We start from the raw sequence: 21,623 nt of genomic DNA, 5'->3' as shown, positions 1-21,623 counted from the left end.
AATGCTCTCGTGAGGATACTTTAGTTTTTATTTTATTCTTGTCTTTTTTATGATGCTCACGTGATCTTCAAAATGATATTTTCGCATAGAAAAATAAGTGAGTTGCTACTTATTATAAGTAGAGATTTAGAGACAAAAAGTTTCAAATGAATTCAAAGACTCAATTGTTTATATTACAAACTTGAGAATTACATTAAAAAAATAATGCATATATAAGAGAAAAGCAACAATTCATATCCTAATTAATGATAAGCTCGATGGAGCCAAAGGTCGATACGCTTAATTGCAAAATTTAATAAGCATGAGGATTATAAATTAACAAACGAATATAACATAACAATTAATTATATCGCGCTCTTGATATAAGTATATAATTCAATCTGGTTTTGATCATGGTTTTTTCTTTTTTTTTGGTCAGACATTATCGTTAATTTTTTTTTTGGTCGAACATTATCGTTAATTTAACTGTTGGGTTTTTATGGGATTATCTGGTATAGTTTATTTGTAAATTGACAGATTGATTGTGCCACGTCACACAAAGTAAGTACAAAGCTCGAATTTACACCTTCACCAGTTCACCTACATTCTTTCTCGGGAATCTTCTTCTTCTTCTTCTTCTTAATTGAGTTCAGTTCAGGATACTCTGAGCGCGTTCCCTTCGCTTGAACCCAAACGATGTCGTCCTCGTCGACGATTGCGTTTCGTTTTCCTCCATGCGCGATTCCACGTCCTTCCTCCGTCAGGAGCAGGACGACTCTCGCTCCCACTCTCTGTCCATGGCGTCGGAATGGGACACAGAGGGGAAGGCGTCTCTCTCCGATTTCAGCGACCCCTTTCGACCTGTCTCCTCCGCCCATCGATCACGACCTCGCGGTGAGCACCCCATTGTATAGTGGAGCAGTTTAATTCCGCTTGGTCGTTGTTGGGTCTTCGCTGTCGACGGTTTTATTTATCTGTTCTGTTGCTGGGTGTCTTCTGGGTATGTGAGTTGCTGCGCTGGGACGCTTTGCAGGACTCCATGATGGTGGTTGGAGGGAAGGTCTCGGCCGATGGGGTTGTGGAGACTTATGACAACGATGACGAAGCATTGGATGCAGCTGATAACGGTCTTGCTGTATGTGGATAGTTTTTACTTTCTCTCTTGTGCTTGCTAACAAGGGTAACACAAGAATGATTCGATCTTGGACAGAAATTCTAGTATGCCTCTCATTTTGTTCACCCCTGCCTATATTTTGGACCCTTTGATTGACCCTCTAGTTGGCTGGCCTTTCGTAAGGCTATAATAACTGTGGTGGGATGAAAGAAATGTTACTTCCAGCTAAGCTACTGTATTAATGCCAACAAATTCAAGTTTATGTCCAGAAAATGCGATTATCTCAACCTCCGACTTGTACTTGGTGCTTGTTTCTGGTTTTCATTAACATTTTATCAAGCTAAGAAGCTGAGGTGAGGATACACACGTGGATGTACTGGTGTGGGGGGGGGTGTTTAATTAGAAACTTGGAGGCGGAGTCTCCTCGATGAGATTAAGATGAAGAATATTCCATTTAACATTGGTTGAACATGTTATACTTACACATTGACTGTTTCACATTTCATACCCATTAAGCAGGACTTTACTTTTGCAGTGACTCCTTAGTCATTTGGTTTGGTTTATGATAATGTGACACGACCAATTTGTACACTATGTGCTTGAGATTTTGCTCAATTGGGTCTTCAATTTATTCTTAAGCTGAACATATGAACAGCTACTTATTTCCGCTTAATTTTGTTTAGTTGTCATTTTTACTTTGTCAGATTTGATTCATTGATTCATACACATGATGGTCTAGGTTGTGGATTTGTCGCACTTTGGACGAATAAGAGGTATGAATCTCTTCTTATGGGAGGTCATTTTCACAGTTTGCATGATATGTATGTTCTAACGGGAATTTTTGTAACAATGGCTCCCATAATATCTTTCAAACAACTTACATGTCTTGTTAAAATTATTTTTGTAAACTCCTATCAATGATAATCGATAGGTATATTCTGACTAAGCAAATGAATCGCGTCGTTCTTTTAATAGAAACAGTTTCCTCCAAAATGATGCGCCTTTTGAAAGTTAAGTTGAGATGCCACTGCATTTGTTGTCTTAAATAATTATCACTCTATTTGGCTCCTTCATGCTCCCTTCACTGGTTTGAAATTGTGTTGCACTTCAATAAGGTTGTGGTGCTGAGCTGTTGCCCAAATCTTCTAGGGCATTTAAGTTGTTGAATACATTGCATCTTGTGCTTGTTGAACTTTCATCAAATTTGATTATTCTTTGCTTTCATCCTTGTTTCTATCAATGCATTTCATACGAAGTCAGTGGAGAAGACCGTGTCTCATTTCTTCATAATCAGACCACAGCACATTTTGAATGCCTTCATGAAGGAGAAGTGAGGACCTTCACACTCAATTTGCTCTTCTTTTCCACCAAGCTCTCTGTACTCTCGTGTTTCCGGGTCTCATATTCATGTTGCTAAATGAATGTCTACGGCAAATCATTAGGGATGTGACACAGTTTTTGTGACACCAACAGCACGGACAATCGATATTGGCTATGCATGGATCATGGTAAAACTCAGTGCTTTGCTTGATTCTTGCTCCTTATTATATTTTTTTCCTCCGGCTGCAGTTGAGATAATTCTTTGTTGGTAGTCATGACTGCATTATGTAACAGAAAAACGCTATCACTTTGGTGGTCTCTCCAGTCACCTGTCAAAGCATAACAGAAACGCTCACAAAGTATGTCCTTTTGTCATGGACTCTTCTCAAAAACTGGACTGGTATAATGGTTCATACATTCACGTACTGATTGTTTTTTTTTTTTGGTTCCCATTCAAACTCGAGACTCTGGTACAACCATGGAGTCGATAGATGAAATTTGTTTTTCACTAAGTAGTTTAATGCATTTCATTGGATTTTTCAGTAAGCGAGTATTATCTAACCATTAGAATTTTGTCTAGGTACATATTTTTTGCTGACAAGGTTGAGATCACAGATATCACCAAGCAGACAAGCTTCTTCGTCCTTCTGGGACCTAAGAGCTGTCAAGTATCTGTGCTATCCCATGAACTTAGACATGATGTTCAAACTTTCAGCAGGTTCATATTTATGATTCTGTTGGCTATGTTTTGAAATTTTAACAGGTTATGGAGCATCTTAATTTGAAGGATCTGGATGGACAGCCATATGGCTCACATAAACATTACAGTGTAATGTTTGTTGGATCTTCATATTAAATCCTTCTGGTTGCTGATTTAGAGGGCATAGCATATGATTGCATGTAATCCAATTGACATTCCTGTGAATTTGAGCATATTCAATTTATAGCATCTTCCTTCCCTTAGCTGTTATGTGAAAAGGACTGGAGTGATGCAGCAAAGAAGTGCCTAAGTATTGCAACCTATAGTCTTTTTGCTGAGTATGTTATGCAATGTGCTCTTTAGGACTTCATCTATCAAGGCTGCCAACAGGAACACTGCATCCGTATGTTCCATGTCCAGCAGTTATTGACAATAAAGAGATATGATGTAATTTTGCTGACATCATATCTACAGCTTAGGCATTATAACTTTTTCATCATCATAACCTGCAAGTTCTTGATCTCTGTCTCTGATGCTCAAAAAGTGTGATGAGAGTCAAGTTCATATAACCTGGACATTCAATTGACAGAATGTTCTGCATTTGCAGATAAATGGAATGCCAATAACAGTAGGAGTTGGAAATCTTGTTTCTGAAGAAGGTTATTCTATGTTGATGTCGCCTGCTGCTGCCACAACTGTCTGGGATATCCTCTTATCTCATGGTGCCATCCCAATGGGAGCTAATGCGTGGGAAAGGCTAAGGATTTTGCGAGGTCAATTTATCTCAGCTTAAATGCATTACTTTTCATGTAAAGTATCGCTTTAGCATATGCATACTGTTGTCTGTTTGGAAATTTTCCCTAATCGCTCGATAATACTGGGGATGAACTTATGTAGTAGTTAGTGATTTAGTGTGAGTGAATGGGAACTATGGTTTCAAGGCGTTATATCTGGTAGTGGACATGTATGTTTTGGTTTTTGTTGGGACATTTTCTAGGATGGCATCCACTAAGCTACGTTGGCCCTCTGCTATGGTTATATACATGGGGATCAGGATCCTGATGAGGGAATGCATTTGTTGATGGACTTTTCTAACAGTGGAGTTTGCTTTGAGGTGTTACTTATAAGCTTCCATAACCTACTTGTGGTAATTTTGGTCACTAGAGCTTCTTTTCGGTATTGCTGATCATGAGCTGATTTATGCTTAACTTTTAAGATCATGAAATCAACTTAGTGCTATAGTCGGCTGTTTTTTATGTTCCACTGGGAGGTGTCATCTGATTTGAATTTCTTCTGTTGTTCAATGATAGAAACTTTATTAACACGAAATTTATAGTTTCACTTTTCATTAAGGTCATTGCTCATTAAGTATAATGGCATTTGTGATGTGATGACATAACCAGGTCTGTCTTACAAAAGGGAAAGTTCACCTTGTTGAGAGTATTTTGGTTGTTGCATTGACATGTCATGGTTACCATATTTGTGCATGCTCCAAATGTGCATGGTGTGGTTTGCCACTAATGACATTTATGAGAAATCACTGTCGATGAGGAAGGTGTCGATCAGTCGCTTCTAATCACATTCTTCAGATTTTGATCCCATTAGACAAACATGGTTGTTTGCAGGAAGACCGGCACCTGGGAAGGAGCTTACCAAAGAGTACAATGTTTTAGAAGCTGGTCTCTGGAACTCAATATCACTAGATAAGGGTATCTCTTTACAATAAAACATCTGTTTTTAAAGAAATCTAGATGATTTACACTATCTTGACTTCTCAGGCTGTTATAAGGGGCAAGAGACGATATCTAGACTGATAACTTATGATGGAGTCAAACAGGGCCTATGGGGTGTTCAGCTATCTGCACCAGCAAGACCTGGAAGCCCCATCCTTGTTGATGGGAAAAAGGTACAGTCTGTGTTTGGCATAGAGTGACGTAATACTGAAAAATATTAACAAAGAAGCTACATTTATAACCAAAGATATGCCCAAGCGTTTAAAAAAGACAGAAAAATTTCTGAAAATTAGGCCAAGGCTAATTATCTCCTATCTTTCTTGAAACTATCTTTCTAATCGATCAGAAATTTACGTTTGGAGCGAAATAAACTCGTCTCTTATGTATTTCTGGCGCTTAATGAATCATTTGCAATGTCTTGCCTCTGAATTTTCCGCTGACACGCTTAGGCCGTGGCCTGGCATAAATTGTGGATTCTGTTTTAATTGTCTTATGGAATGATTTCTCTTTTGCCTCATATTTGACGCAGTCAACTTTTATAGTCTATACGAGTTTGAGAGTCAGAAAATTTTGGTACTGGATGGACCCTGTAGGTTGGAAAGCTGACAAGTTGCACATCGAGAAGGGAACCTGGGTATTTTGGCTTGGGATACATTAAAAGACAGGCTGCCTCAGAAGGAAGCACTGTTCTTGTTGGAGATGACATTGTTGGGAGAGTGATGAATCTTCCTTATCTTGCTAAGCAACATCCACTCGGGAAGAAATCAGGTTCCTGAGGTAATTTGGTTATATCATCTCTATGTACCTATGTATAGATCATTTCTACTGAGGATAACTTTGATTTAATAGAGAGAGATGGGCTGGTGTTTTTGTATGCATGCTCGCCAGGAAGAGGCAGCCGGTTTTCTAAAATGTGGTCGTGAGTAAATTGAGGAAGTGTAAAATTGTCTATTTTTTCACGAAATAATATTTTCTTCTCTGAATCACTGTTAAGCAGCTTACTGCCTAATGTTTCCCATGTGAGTTGTGTGGAGACCCTGAGCTTTTTTTTTTTTTTTTGTTCAGTTTGAAAAAGAAATCCTCCATATGCAAGTCATGTTACGTATGCCTCATCACTGAGAAATAATGGTTTGGTCGAATGTCAGTTCTCAATGTTGCTGGTTGTCTGCAAACAGATAGCTACACATCTTCTACGATGATTCTTGGCAGCTCTCTTTATGTCTACAAGATAACTAGGTGTTCATGACATTTGTTGGACATGTTTTTGTCGATTTGTGAGAAAATTACATGGTGGTGGCATGTGACCATCAACTTCTCTATTTGTCTGTCTAGTCAAGATGTAGCAACTTTGTCCTACTCATTTGTGAAGGAGGGAGGGAAGGAAGTGAAATTGTGGCCGGGGCTATTGTGCAGGTTTGACTGATGAAGATGTGATCTACTGCAAATGCATTTTGGAGTGGCAAATGGTTGAGATGATATTTTTCAAGTGATGCCCTGCAAAACAGTACACAGACAAACAAAGTCATGTGAACATTGGATTTTGACTGTCGAATTGTGTTTTGAAGCATCTTTTTTCATGGGTTCTATTCTCACTAGTTGAATTGGTTTCCCCGTTGCCGGTTGGCTTAAAGCCGCATTATCTGGTTAAGAACTTACAAAGCTTTTGATGTGAAGAAGCATTAGCAAAAAGACTGCGACTATTGAGGCTATAATGGTGTTCTTAAGCATCGTTTTGCGGTATAAATCTTGCTTTGTGAAGGACGACTCTTTAAGCTAATCCCTCAAGAGTTATTTGTTCATTTGATACCAGTCCACCTGGATATGGACTTCTCAAGAGATGAGATTTACTCAAACTCAATCAAAGCATGTGATAGGTACGTCGGGCCAGCGAATGATCCCCCAAGCATCGGCCGAAATTGAAATTAAACCAGCTGGGTTGAACACTATAAATACAAAAGTCTGTTGCCACATCACAGGAAAATTGCCTCAAAAATTCGTGGTCGGGTACGACGGCCGAAATGTGCAGGTCCGGACATTGCTGTGCAACGAACCTTGCTAATGCTTTGTGCTTGACCAGAATCGAGCAAGAGTTCGCAATCGATATGATCATTGGATGAGCCACGACCGATAAACCCACTCACCATGTTCGGGCTCAATTCAAACAGTAAAGCTTTTGCCAAACATGGCCATTTGCTCTTGTGATCCGGAAAGTCTTGACTAGTTGCCCGGATTACGGTCACCTCTCGCTCACCATCCGGCTCGACCATCAACTGGGGAGGCGACAATTAAGCGTTCCTTCGATATTGGCTATCATAGGGAGCCACCTCAACAACTCCACATTAGCAAGTTTATGCAATTAGCAATAGTAAGTGAAGACAATAATTGGTACGACCGAATGAATATACGAGTTCAATGACCAAATTTCATGAAATTAAGATGTTTCGCGAGGAAGGTTCAGCGCAATCAGTTGGAATCAAGCCAACAGTAAGTAATTATTTTGTGAATCCTCTTCTTGAGTTGATGACTTTCATTCGGCTTATTCTAGAATGTAAAAGCTGAGAAAAGTTTTTGATGTATCGTAGTGTGAATTACTAAAGTTTTGCCCGTGTGATATTATTGTCCACCCACATGATGGTTAAATTTTGAAATCACTCATTTTTTTTTTTTATGTTGGGATTGCGCATGGCAATACTTGTGCTATAGAAATCAACTTTTACTTCTGGAGAAAGGTAAATTTTTTTTACTTAACCAAAAAAATGCACCGGAGTAGAAAAATAAAATTACATAACTAAAAAGATTTTTGCTCAAGTTGCACTACCAAATGAATTTCTGCTCCAAAAGTAGTGTTATGCCCGCACATGTGATCTAACCATCTGGTAGTGTAATCCTCACATGAAATATGCTTTTTGCAAAAGCCTACCTAAGATGCCTTTTATATAAGAACAAAAAGTTGGTAATTACCTTTGATTCCATTTTCATCCAAAGATTTTATTCTATGTGTTGTTTTCAAATTCCACTCTATTAATTTAGATTGTCACATGTTTATTAAGTTATACTCATTTTTCATATTGCACGTTTTATTTTGCTTGGAACCACGAAAACATGCAAATTCTTTCTATAGTATTCCTGATTAAACTCATAGACCCCATTTATACCACATCGTTTAAAATGATTTCATGGTATTTTTTTTGCATTTTTTATGCTTTAAAATTTAAAATAATTTTCAATAACTTCGTAAATTTGACTTGTCCTTGACAAAAAAAAATCCGTATTAAATCTCACTCTTTCTTGCTAGATAAGTGTAAACTTTTTCTGGTGACACTAAAAATTCAAGAATATAAATTTTAGAAAATTCGAATTCGATTAAAGAAGTTTCAATCTAAGAAGCCCTAAAAGTTTATGGATCATTTAAAATACCATACCGATATCGTAAGGTTTGAATCGCACTCTCGAGATTGCGCCACTTGGTGCAACCACATAAACCCTGAACAAAATCTACTTGGCGCAATTACATAAACCCTAAAAACAATCTAGGTTTTCTAATTTTTTCTTTGGAGGGGATTGAGGGCTGAAGAAAAAAGGGTGAAAAAAGGGTTTTTTCTTTTGACTAGCTTGAAGAACTTGAATCTCCCTCGAAGTTTTTTTAAAGCGGTTCCGATTCTAACCATTACCGCGACTTCCCTCGGATTCTATAACAAGGTGATGTCCTTATTTCTCCACGCTCTGATCATGAGCATTTCCTATCGTTTTTTTCAGAGCGCGAAATGGCTTGAATCGATCTTTCAAACAATCGCACATGACCTGTTTGATGATATGCATCTGAGATTTTTGCCGAGATTTGGTTCCAGAAATCATTCAAGGGTGCGTGCGCTTTTAGCGATGTTCATGGAATTTTATCTGATTCGTTGATTTTTTTTTTTCATTATAGACAATGTGCATATTTTACGGTTTGCCGAGCGTGAATTCTAAACTTTCTTTCGTTTGTGTGCCTCTGCATTGCGTAAAATGCTCCGGGGATGCGCGTCGACTGATGAGAAATGACCGGAGGTAGATGATGCAAGCTCGGATGTCTGGTGATGATTGTGATTGGGATATTTGCTGTATTAGTTTTTCCTGCCCCTTTTACCTGCGTCTGTTATCAAAGGATTCTGATTCTAATTGAAGCTAAGTCCAGTATTTGTTTTCCTTTTGATTTTATACAGCTCTGTGTGCGTACGTCTATATCCCCTTGTCTCTTGAAGCTTGTCGTCTCTTTTTCTTTGATTTGCAGGGGCGTTATTGCTGGAAACAAATTACCCACGTGTCATTGCCAGTGAAAATTATATCACGTGTTCTCTTGAACAGGTAAGGTTTGAAACGGGTTACGGGGTTCAAATTATGACCGTTGAATTCAATAAAAATAAATAGTTAGACGAGAAGGTCACAAACTTGGCATATAAGTTTGAAGGATCTCATCTTACTTGTTCGTGTTGATAGAATTGAAACAATGGGAGAACAACGGGAGTTCAGTTAAAGTCAAATTGTTGATATTTGATCCTAGGCCCATTCTAGCTGTTTCCTAATTACATGAACTGATTGCGAACCAAGGGTCACTTTTGACATTCATGTTGCCCGGGTTTGAGTCGAATAAAGTCGATAGTTGTTCAATGTTACTTATGTGTTACTCAGACCTCCTCAGCTTGTATATCCACGTAACCAAGTTACGCTTTGGATTCATATTGATTTAATGTTCAATCATCACGTTCTTATGACTCGAAACGTGCTTAGGATGTCCTAGGAACTTGCAGACCATTTGTACTTGTGCAGTGATTGATGATTTCTGATCTCATTTGGATGATCAACTTGTATTTTGTGGCTTGGGGGGTCTTCTTTCTGTTCTTCAAGGACATATATAGGGTAATTCAAGCGTTATCCTCATGTCTCTCTGTCTCTCTACCCCCATTCTAAGCTCCTCCAAAATCTTTGATGACATTCTTTGATAATGTTCAAAGTATTCCCGGGACTGTGAAGCTTGAGCAAGTTCTTATTGGACTTGGGGGTCTTCTTTCTTGCTTGTTGACAATGATTAATTTTGCTGACAATAAAATTGTGTTTGTAGTTGGTGGGGTCTTCATTTTGTTGTCCAACGTAAATTGTGTTTGTAGCTAGTGGCGTTTTAATTTGTTGGGTATCTTGTGAGTATTGGTCAAACTTTCTGAGAGGATACTTCCCATATGCAAATAGTGGCGTGATACGATCTTTGGTTGGCATTCATGCTGTCCAACGTTTCTCAATTGGATTATAGTGCTCATTGTAGTAACTATTGTGATTACGTATCACTTTTCATTCAAAGTTCACGGCCGCGCTCTTTATAACATTTGTCCTTTCCACCGCAAGATTAGACATTTTAAAGTGAGTAGGAAAACTTAACATGGGAGCACTTTTATCGCATTTCATCTCATAAATATTTAGGTAACACATGTTTCTTCTAGACGTAAAAGATGTAGAAATGCAAAATTTCGAAAATTATTGAAAAATGTGAAAATGGATTAAATTAGAGACCTTGATTGGATTGTCAAGTTTTCCCGCTAGATTTAGTTTATTTTTATTTAGTTAGCATATATATAGTTTAGAAATATTTAGTGAGTTCCTTTAATATAGTTGTAGTAGACTAATCTTTCATACAAGGAATTGGATTCAATTTGAGATTAGCTCACAGGGTTGTTGTCCTGAGGCTTGATAACAAGGTTATGTTATATTCTTTGCCCGACTTGTATCGGGTTATTTTACTACTTGATCTTTTACTCATTCTTTAATTACTATATTTGATGAACCGGCTGTAATTCTTTTATATGTCTTCTGTGTTGTGATTTGTTTGTTTTATTTGAATTCTTAGGTTACATTTAAGGATCATAATGAACACAAAAAACCTTGCATAGACACTTCACGGACAAGAACTTTAGGACTCATAATTGGATAAGAGAGATTGCATGTGATGCTTAGTTAAAAAGTGATCAAGTTTAGGTACCAAAAGGACAGTAGTTAGATTACTAGTGTAATCAAGTCTCAATGCTAGATCTAGGTGCAAAGGAAGTAAGTTATTCTCCCACACCTCACTTGGTTTCTAGCCGACTCTAATAAGCTAGTGGCGACTCCTCACATAGAATTCTCTTTTTAGTTTGGTTAAAATCAAATTAAAATGAATCTTCTAATGCCGCATGAGGTAAGGGTTTGGGAGAACTTGTGCCGGTTGAGGACCAACGGTCCCTAACACGACATTACCTCTAAACCCGTTATCTACTTGAACGGGAGGGTCGTGGCACTCACGAGCGAACAAGTTGCCTCGTTTGTGAACCAAATCGTTCGTGCATGTTAAGTTTTCAATGCTTTTTGTATTGAGTCGCCATGAATTGTGGCTTGGAACAGGTTTTCACTTCCTCCTTCAACAACGACGAGGATGTCCAAAATCGCTTCATGTCGACGCTCATCCCTTTCAAGCATGTATCCTTCAAGGAAGTCTAGAAGGTTCTAGAATCGATGCAAAGGAGGTTGAACCACGAGGTCAAGGACCCGAGTAGCCAGAATGAGTCGTTTAAGAATGAGTTTGACCTCCTAAATTCAAAGGAAATATGCCTCGAGGATGACCTACGGAAATGTAGGATGAGTAGAGGTGAATGTGTGATGACTAAGAGACAGGGAATAGCCAAGGATGTATATGATGTTATGGAGAAAGTGGGGAGAGGAGGAGGAGAAACAAGTTTGAAGGAGATATTGGTTGAGCTAAGGAGGAACGATGAATTAGATGGTGATAAAAGGGAATTAGAGAGTTGGCTTTGGATTTGGGGTAAGAAATACAAGGATTTGGACCAGAGGGTCTTGCAGTTGGAAAGAGACACTTCAACACGGAAAAATAAGGAGCAATGTATTTTGGGTAGTAGAGAAGACAAACCTGCGGTTCTTTGAGAGGTTTAATCAATGTGGATGCGTGTAGCGATCGTGACTTTACTTGACATGGAAATGATTCTTTATTTGGTGGACTAGTCTCCTTCGTGTGCAATGCGAGGAAGAAGCTGCATTTTGGCACAGGTGCTTGCTTGTGGCCATTAGCGGGTCAAGGAATAAATCTTCGGTGGAAGAGAATGTAGTTTTATAAGGTAAGTGAATCAACTTAGATGTTGATAACTTGCAACAAACATCTTATCTTTAGTGATGATGATTTGAGTATATATTTGGCAACATAATGAGGGTAAACAAGAGGTACTTTGCTATTGCTACAGTTTGATATGCGTGTTTGCAAGATGGCATAGAAAGAAGCAAAAGAGGGTTGCATATATATCCAACGAAACTTTCTTGTTTCATCGTTGTTCTTTCGATGGATTGATGAATTGGGAGAATATAGGCCTTAGCCTTATTAGAAATTAAGTATCAAGATTATCATTAATAAACTACTCAATATGATAGTTGATCTAGGTTCATATGTAGTTATTATTATGTATGTATGGGTAATACTCAACAAATATTTACATCCATTTGCTCATCGGCTCCTATTTCTGATGAACTTAACATATATTTACCAAATCTATTCAGGACATGACTATTGTCTAATGGTATGAATAAAAACATATCGAGGTAAAAGTCTCCAAAAATTAACTTGAGGAAGTTAAATGTGTTCAACTATATTGTGAATGAAAATAAGGTAGGCTTAGGTACTTATAAGCCAAACTATGGTAGTTATTCACATGGTGGAGGATGAAAGAATGTTGAAGAGTTGATTTCATATTTGGACAGAGATGATGGGCTATGTATGAAGGTTATTTGTGCCATTTACAAACGGCAAATTTTAGCCAAGAAGGCATTGGAAAGTAGCATTTGTGAGGGTTTAAGCTAGGGGTGAGTGGTTTCAGGTTCCCCGAAACCTACTTTGCATATCTTAGAACCTATCTTATCACAGGTTTTAGGATTGGTTCTAAAGTCTACCTAGATTTCACATGTATTCTTAATTGAACAATTGCAATGAATTCTCACTTGTAATGACCATCATTTGCTGCTACAATCTACCGACTATAACTCACATTTAGACATATGAAGAATATTAAATATTAATGAAGTAAAAGTCTCGATCATTGATATTGCCGAAAATGAAAGGTCAGACTAATGGTTACAAATTGCACACTCATCATCGAACAACATGGAATACCGCAAGATCACGTGAAGACATAAAACGAAAAGAAAACACAAACTTGTTCTAGGTTTCACCTCCCGAAACCTAGTTAGAACTTTGTTTTCACAAGTTGGGTTCTTCGGATCCCGCCACCCCTATTTCAAGCTGCGTAAATATTGATATCTTAGTGTGCGTAGGCCACTGAAGCCCCGACAAATGCTATTCTCTATTGTCTTTCAGGCTAAATTTTGTCGTACGTAAAGAGCCCAAATAATCTTCATACATAGCTCATCCTCTCTTTCCGGATCTAAAAGTAACTTTTCCACATTCTGTCATTGTCTACCATGCAAATAACCACCATTGTCTAGCTTAACAATACCTAAGCCTACCTTATTTTCTTGCGCAATATAGTTGAACACATTTACGTACTCAAGCTCTTTTTGGAGATTTTTACTTTGATATTCTTCTATCTATGTTTGACAAAAGTCATGTCCCAAACATATTTTGTAAATGTTAAGGTCATAAGAAACAGGTTGATGACCAAATCTCATTGGAAAGATTGTGATTCATTATACTTCCACCATCTTGAGTCTAGCTTGTACCAGCATAATAGCCATGGATGTAATTATTCTCCCCTTAATTAGATTAAAACACGAACCTCTTTTCCTTTTAAGGTCTCTTTTCTTCCTCTCTTAATTACGTCCGTCGAGATTTTTTACAACTATAGGTTTATGATATGACAAAAAAATTTTGCTCAAATTTCCTGGACTAGCTTTGTCATCATCAATATTAATTTCCTCAGCTTCTTTCAATTGGGTTCTCCCATCATCCGAAAAAGATAATACATGCTAAAAATTGCAACTTTCATAGGTTAAAATCAATCTAGATAACTAGAGAGATCATGAGCGTTACTTATAAATACGTAATAATAGCAACTACAAATGAACCCAAATCAACTATCGCATTGAATAGTTTACTAGTGACAGTCTTGGTAATTAATTTCTAACAAAGCCAATATCTATATTCTCCCAATTCATCAATCCATAGAAAGAATAGGGAAGAAACAAGAAAGTTTAGTTGGATATAATATACACAACCATTTTGCTTCTTACGACGTCATCTTTTTTTATAGCATACATAACAGACCGTAATAGTACTAATATAACTCATGTTTATCCTAATAAACTTGCTAAAGATGCACTCAAATCATTGTCGGTAAAGGTATTATGTTTGTTGCATCAATTACCAACATCCGACCCAATTCACTAACCCCGTAAAACTCCATCCTCTTTCACCGGAGATTGGTGCCTTGAACCTCGCTATGGTAACAAGCAAATATCTGTGCCAAATCCATATTCTTCCTCGCATTACTCATGAAAGGGACAATTCCGCCATTCGTAGAATCATTTTCATGACGTGTAGAGCCACGATCACCACATGCATCCACATTTATCAAGCCACCCCCAACCCCTCAACGTTACTCCCCCTTCTCTTCCTTCACTTCACGGTAGCAACCATCGCGATGGCTAGCACGTGATGCGTGGCCCCGAGTGATGCGATCTCTTCCTACTCCTTTTCTCTCTCAACAAGCTCGTCTTTTCTCCTTGTCTCTCTCTTCATTCTTTCTAATTCTTTGACCGGCTCTCAGTCACTCGTAAATTAAATTACTTTTCCTATTTTAATTTTTCATTCGTTTTCTACTATTTAAGAGAGACTTAGAGCGTCGTCTTCAAATTTGGGGTAAGAAATCCAATGATTTGGACTAGAGGGTCTTGCAGTTGGAAAGAGACTTCAAAACGAAAAAATGAGAGCAATGTGTTTTGGGTAGTAGAGAAGGGGAACCGGCGGTTCTTTGAGAGGCTTGATCAATGTGGATGCATGTGGCATCATGACTCTACTAGGCATGAAAATGATTCTACGTTTGGGGGAATTATCTCCTTCGTGTGCAATGTGAGGAAGAAGCTAGATTTTGGCACAGTTGCTTGCTTGGGGTCATTAGCAAGTCAAGGCATAAATTGTCAATGAAAAAGGATGTAGTTTTACAAGGTAAGTAAATCGGCTTAGAGGTTGGTAACTGATGCAACAAACATAATATCTTTAGTAGTGATGATTTTGAGTATTTCTTTGGCAACTTAATGGGGATGAACAGGAGTTATATTGCTATTGCTACAGTTTGATATGCATGTTCACAAGAGAGATGGAATAGAAAGAAGCAAAAGTGTTGTGTACATATCCAATGAAACTTTGTTAGTTCTTTATTGTCTTTTCGATGGATTGATGGATTGAGAGAATATAAGCATTGGCTTTATTAGAAATTGATTACCAAGATAGTCAATAGTAAACTACACAATGCGATAATTGATCTAGGTTCATATGTAGTTATTGTTACATATATATGGGTAATACTTAACAAGAAATTCCTCTCAGAGCATCACCGTGAAAATTTAGCATTTTCCTATGTACAAACTACATGCCATCTTGCTTTCAGAATGATAAGATCTTCTTAGTTATCTAGATTTATTTTATCTCATAACAGTTACAATCTCCAGCACATGTTGCCTTTTTCAATTGATGGGAGAACTCCATTTAGGAAGTTGAGGTAATTAATGTTGATGATGACATAGCTGGTGTAGGAAATTTGAGTGGAAATTTCTTATCACATCATAATTTTAAAGTTGAGAAAGATCTTGGCGGGAGTAATCAAGAGGGGAAAGTACAATTACATCCATGGTAATGGTGCTGATTTAAGCCGGGCTTAAGCTGATGGAAGAAAAATGAATCACAATATTTCTATTATGATTTGCTCATCAGCTCTTGTTTTAGATGGGCTTAATATATCTTTGACCAAATTTATTTGGGACATGACTATTATCAAACCACATGAATAGAAACGAAACGAAGTAAAAGTCTCCAAATATTAGCTTGAGGAAGTTAAATATGTTAAATTATATTATGAATGTAAATAAGATAGGCTTTGTAATGCTAAGCCAGACTATGGTAATTATTTACATGGTAGAAGATGAAAGAATATGGAAGAATTGATTTCATATATGAATAGAGATGATGGGCTATGTATGAAGGTTGTCTCTCGAAAAGCACTGGAAAGTAGCATTTGTCATGATTCAAGCTAGGGGTGAGTGGTTCCGGGAAACTTTGCATTATCCAAAAACCTACCTTATGACAGGTTCCAGGATTGGTTTCAGGTTTTACCTAGGTTCCACACGTATTCTCAATAAACAATTGCAATGAATTATCACATGTAATGACCATCATTTGCTGCTACAATCTACTGATCATAACTCATATTTAGACTCCCAAAAAATATGAAACATTCAATCATGGATGTCACTGGAAATGAAAGGTCGGATTAATGGTTCCAAATTACACTCATCATCAGACACCATGGAATATCACAGGATCACGTGAAGACATAAAACAAGAAAAATACAAACTTATTATAGGTTCCACCTCTTAGAACCTACACTATTTCCACCGGTTAAGTTCTTCGGTTTCCGTTCTACCCTAAAATCATGTTCACCCGTAATATCTTAGTGTGCGAAGTCCATTGAAGCCCTAACAAATGCTGTTCTCCATTACCTTTCAAGCTAAATTTTATTGTCTATGAAGAGCACAGACAACCTTCATACATAGCTCATCATCTCTTTCCAAATCTAAAAGTAACAGTTGCACACCATCTACCATGCAAATAGCCACCATCATCTAGCTCAGCAATACTTGAGCCTACCTTATTTTCATGCACAATATGGTTAAACACATTTACTTAAGCTGTTTTCAGAGATTTTTACTTCAATATTCTTCTGTTTATGCCATTTGACAAAAGTTATGTCCCAAACATATTTGATAAAAGATATTTTAAGTCCATAAGAAACAAGATCCGATGAATGGAAATATTGTGATCCATTTTCTTTCCATCATCTTGAGTTCAGCTTCTACCAACACCATTTCCATGGATGTAATTATTCTCCCACTCATTTAGATTAAAACACAAACCTCTTTTCCTTTAAAGGTCTCTTTTCTCCCTCTCTTGATTACTTCCGCCGAGATCTTTAACAACTGTAGGTTTATGTTATGCCAAAAAAATTCCGCTCATATTTCCTGGATCGGCTTTGTCATCATCAATATTAATTATCTCAGTTTCTTTCAATAGGATTCTCCCATCACCCGAAAAAGGCAATATATGCTACAAATTGTAATTGTTATGGGCTAAAATCAATCTAGATAATTAGGGAGATCTCATGATTTTGAAAGCAAGATGACATATGTAGTTTGTACATAGAACCATGCCAAAGTTTCACGATGATGCTTAGAGTAATTATTTGTCGAGTATCATCCATAAATACGTAATAATAGCAACTACAAATGAACCCAAATAAACTATCGAATTAAATAGTTTATTAGTGACAATCTTGGTAATTAATTTCTAATAAAGCCAATGTCCATATTCTCCCAATTCATCAATCAATAGAAAGAATAGGGAAAACAAAAAAGTTTCGTTGGATATAATATACGCAACCATTTTGCTTCTCACGACGTCGTCTTTCTTTACAACATGCATAACAGACCGTAGTAGCAGTAATATAACTCATGTTTATGCTAATAAAGTTGCTAAAGATGCTTTCAAATCATCATCAATAAAGATAATGCGTTTGCCACTGTGTTTGCTGCATCAATTACCAACATCTGACCTAATTCACTAATCCTATAAAACTCCATCCTCTTGCACCGAGATTTACGCCTTGAACCTCGCTATGGTGACAAGCAAGCACCTATGCCAAAATCCATATCCCTTCTCACATTGAGCACGAGAGAGAAAGTTCCGTCATCCGTAGGATCATTTCCATGTCATGTAGAGCCAAGATCGCTTCTTCCTCACATTGCGCATGAAAGAGGTTTCCACCATCCATAGGATTATTTTTATGCCGTGTAGAGCTACAATCACCACATGCGTCCACATTAATCAAGCCACCTCCAACCCCTCAACATTGCTCCTCCTCCTCTTCCATCTCTTCGCAGAAACATTCATCCGGTGAGCTGTCATGTGGCGTGTCCCCGAGCGATGCAATCTCTTCCTACTCCTTTCCTTTCTCAACTAGCTCGTCCTTTCTCCTTGTCTTTCTCTTCTTTTTTCCTAATTCTTTGACTGCCTCTCAGTCACTTCCTGTAAATTTAAATTACTTTTTCTGTTTTACTTCATTCGTTTTCTATTATTTAAGCTTTTTCCAAACCCTAATCCTTTTCTCCGCAGCCCCACTTGCCACAGTTGTAAAACGAAAATTAACTTTCTGATGTCTTCCCTTCTCCTCCACCACTCCCCCTCAGCCCATGCTGTGAATCGATCTGGATTTCCAACGCTTGGAGAAACTGGTGAGATGGCAAACAAATAAAGTAGCGTTATATTCAGATCTAACAATATTAAGGAGCCACAGCCCAGAACTGAGCATTTTGTACCGATTTGTAACCTTTTTTTTTTCCTGCTTTGCTTCACATTCCTCTTTTTATTTTTCCCTCTATAATGAATTTCCCCGTTCACCTTTGAGGTCTGGCCTGAGGAGAGGAGCTTGAAAATGCGGGTAATGTCTTCTTTAGTTTTGAGGGTTGTTTCCTGTTTGCTTTGGGAAAAAGTAGACTTAGTTAGATGTTTTAAGTTGCTGGGATCTAGGACCTTGTTCGAACTTTGAAGGTTGCACAGTTTTAGCATTCTGTTGTTTTGGTTTTACTCATATTTTGATGTCTTTTTGTTTGCATGTTCTAATAAACTGTCTTTTCATTGTTGGTAAAAACAAAGATACAAGTGTTTTGCCTAGACATTAGTGTTTTCGGGACTAATCCGTTTAATATTTTTGTTTTAGGGTTGGTGCTGGAATCTGTTACACAGCTTCATTGTATATTTTGAGACAATTGTGTATGTCTTAGCTTCAGTTGTCATTCTCGTGAAAAATCACCATTTATGAGATGTCTGGCGTCAATCTTTGTCGCGTGATTTGACTTTTTGTAGTTTTAATACGTCCAGGTTCTGACCTGAGGAGCAGCATGGAACCCGAAACCGTATGTATCTTCTTTTTTCTTTTAATTATTCATGTCCCTAAAATAATGATTTTCATCTGTGTTTTGCTTCCGGATTTAGACGCGCAATGAGAGTTCTGAACATAAGATTAAGAAAATACTCGGCTGAGCTTGGTCTCAATAGAAATCGCTTCTCTCAGGCGATCTGATCGTTGACGTTCTGGTGATAGGAAAATGGGGGAGGGGAATCGTCGAGGTGCGGTTAGACTCACGTATGTGGTGTGATCTGGCCACACCTCGAGTAGCCGCCCTCACCGATTTTTCAGTCATTAGAAGACCTGAGAGAAGCTGTTCAGGTCGAGGCCAAATTCAGCCAAATACTTGTTTATTCCACCATTTAGATCCCTCATCGCTTGTGACATTCCGAAGGAAAGAAAAAAAAATTGTTCGCGACAATCCCCGTTGTTTTAATGGGATATATGAAAGGTAAAATTTCCAAATGCATTGAAATAACCTCAGCAAGAGTTGCATCTATCGGTTGAAAGACCAGACTCAGGCACCATTGCAGTGGCCCACGGACCACATCATGGTGAAGAGGATCGACTTCAGTGGTTGAGGAACAAACTTTTTGACAGAGAAGAACGAGTTCAACCGCTGGAGGCAGAACGAGAGTAGGTTCCGCAAGTATTCAATGACAGAGAGACACATCAAACAAGATCTTTCTCTTAGTAATAATAATTTCCTTTAATCTTACCGATTAATCATGCGCATCAGATGGTAATATTTAACTTATAACTTTAGGTCAAATAGTTCGTCGGCTTTTTTTTATCATTTGTTTTCCAATTTCGCCCTTATGTGTTGCCGTTGGATATGACCTTAATCGAAATACATTAAAAAAAAAATTTATCTCAATGAATGTTCTTGTTTCGCCGACCGTAAGCGAGAAATTGTGGCACACCAGGCAAGCTTGAAGATGAGACTGGGGACAAATTTGACCTTCCAAGTTGCACATGCCCCATTGTAGCTCATAATCTCAATCCACCAAGCCTCTATGTATACCAAATTCCTCAGGCATCCTCTTCCAGACTTATTTAGCTATTCCACATTCCATGAACAAATGATTTCTTATTTAGCACAAAAACCACAGAGCAGACAAATGTCATTCATAGATATAGCCAAATTTTTAATCTTGTCCTCCGTTGAGAAGCTTATTCTATATTGTTGGAAACAAATTCCGAAAAACAACACGTAAGAAAAATGAAAAACATGCCCAGGAATATCTTGAATTACTGGTCAAACACGGGTATATCACGTGACGGAACATATCTTTATTTCTTCAGATTAAATGTTTTTGATGCGTTCTTGAGAGATCATTTGTTCGTCTACCGTTTTTGCGTTCAGGAGAGTAGCAGAAAACGTCGTCCGTTTTCCACTGTTCGTTTCTTCTCTATAGAAAGAACGTCGTTTTCTTTTTTCTTTTTTCAAACTTACTTAAGAACGGGAGAACGTTCCTTTTCACGTTCAAGAGTGTTCATCTTGGGCTGGGTCAGCTCAACATTGGCAGCCCATCAATAACCCATAAAACCCATCAAATATACTGAGCCAACATATAAATCTTCTATAAACATGTTTCGAGGAGCCCGGTTAAAATTCATGCCAAAACCCCTTGCACTATTATTTGAGAATTGCTAGAGGGAGTTGCTTTCCATTATATTCTATTTTTGGTTGAATTGCTCCCCCCCCCCCCCCCCCCAAAAAAAAAAAAAAAGCCTTTTTTTTTTCCCCCCCTCCCCCCCCCCCCATTTTTTTTTTTTTTCCCCCCCCCCCCCATGAAGGAAAATTTTCATTTCATTCAGAGGAGTGCATAACTTAATGCAAATCAAGCAAAGCAACTACATCCGAATGATATCAATTTGGTACAACATGCAGAGACTTGCTTATTCCACAAAGACGCACCCCATTTCGGCTGGTTTTGCCTTACCATTTATTTTGGGTCAGGTCAAAAATTTGGCCTTGCCTAGCTCAAAATTTTCAATTATGTCCTTTGTTGACTAACTTAATGACGACCAAAAATCGTAATGTAAACTCGAAAACTAGCTCCAAATTTCCCAAAAAGTGGATTTCAAGGCTACAAATGATCCACGACAACGTTTTCAGAAAAAGTTTCCGCATTTTAGTATTGTAAGTAACGGGTTTTATAATTCTAGACAGATTGAAAGTTTTGCTCCACTAGTGTGTGAATTTCGTTGTTTTAATGAATGTTGTGCATTCTTAAGTAATCTCATGATAATTACGTCATAATTATACGTTAGATAACTAATACATTTTCAAAAAGTGAGAAAAAAAATTAGGTTTTAGTCTGAATGGGTACTTCCCACCCCCGACTAATTTTGGTCTTGGCCTTCCTTTAATTTTTTTGGGCCACGCCTAGAGAAATGGACCTAGAAAAATCAAGTTTCTCTCAATTTATCCCAAAATGAAGCGGGAAGACTTGCTCACGTTGCTCTTTTCACATCTGCATAAACCCATTGCTCTACAAATAATTTGTATAAATGTATCGAGATTTCGATACATAATAATTGTCTAACTTACCAAAGATAGGAAAGATTTTAC

The 21,623-nt window shown here is 37.7% G+C and overlaps 1 protein-coding gene across 4 annotated transcripts; it reads left to right on the top strand.

Moving 5' to 3' along the window:
• Positions 1–602: 602 nt before the first annotated feature.
• LOC115756912 (putative transferase At1g60990, chloroplastic) lies at positions 603–19,443 on the top strand. 4 transcript variants are annotated; one of them, XM_048278536.1, is made up of 14 exons: positions 603–873; positions 1,013–1,114; positions 1,833–1,866; positions 2,350–2,423; positions 2,536–2,601; positions 2,708–2,772; positions 2,994–3,081; positions 3,177–3,242; positions 3,721–3,886; positions 4,739–4,822; positions 4,892–5,019; positions 5,440–5,623; positions 18,545–18,577; positions 19,018–19,443. In XM_048278536.1, exons 1-12 carry the CDS (start codon positions 676–678, stop codon positions 5,620–5,622), a joined length of 1,254 nt encoding a protein of 417 aa, XP_048134493.1. In that variant the 5' UTR covers positions 603–675; the 3' UTR covers position 5,623; positions 18,545–18,577; positions 19,018–19,443. The 4 variants fall into 4 exon arrangements, with proteins under 4 accessions (XP_048134493.1, XP_030552746.1, XP_048134492.1 ...); XM_030696886.2 differs by lacking the exon at positions 19,018–19,443 and adding an exon at positions 18,857–18,950; XM_048278535.1 differs by lacking the exons at positions 18,545–18,577; positions 19,018–19,443 and adding an exon at positions 6,260–6,552.
• Positions 19,444–21,623: the final 2,180 nt, after the last annotated feature.

This window comes from Rhodamnia argentea, chromosome 5 (genome assembly GCF_020921035.1).
Source record: "Rhodamnia argentea isolate NSW1041297 chromosome 5, ASM2092103v1, whole genome shotgun sequence".
Classification (NCBI taxonomy): domain Eukaryota; kingdom Viridiplantae; phylum Streptophyta; class Magnoliopsida; order Myrtales; family Myrtaceae; genus Rhodamnia; species Rhodamnia argentea.
The sequence above is the reverse complement of the archived record's forward strand: the minus strand, read 5'-3'. Positions and strand labels throughout refer to the sequence as shown.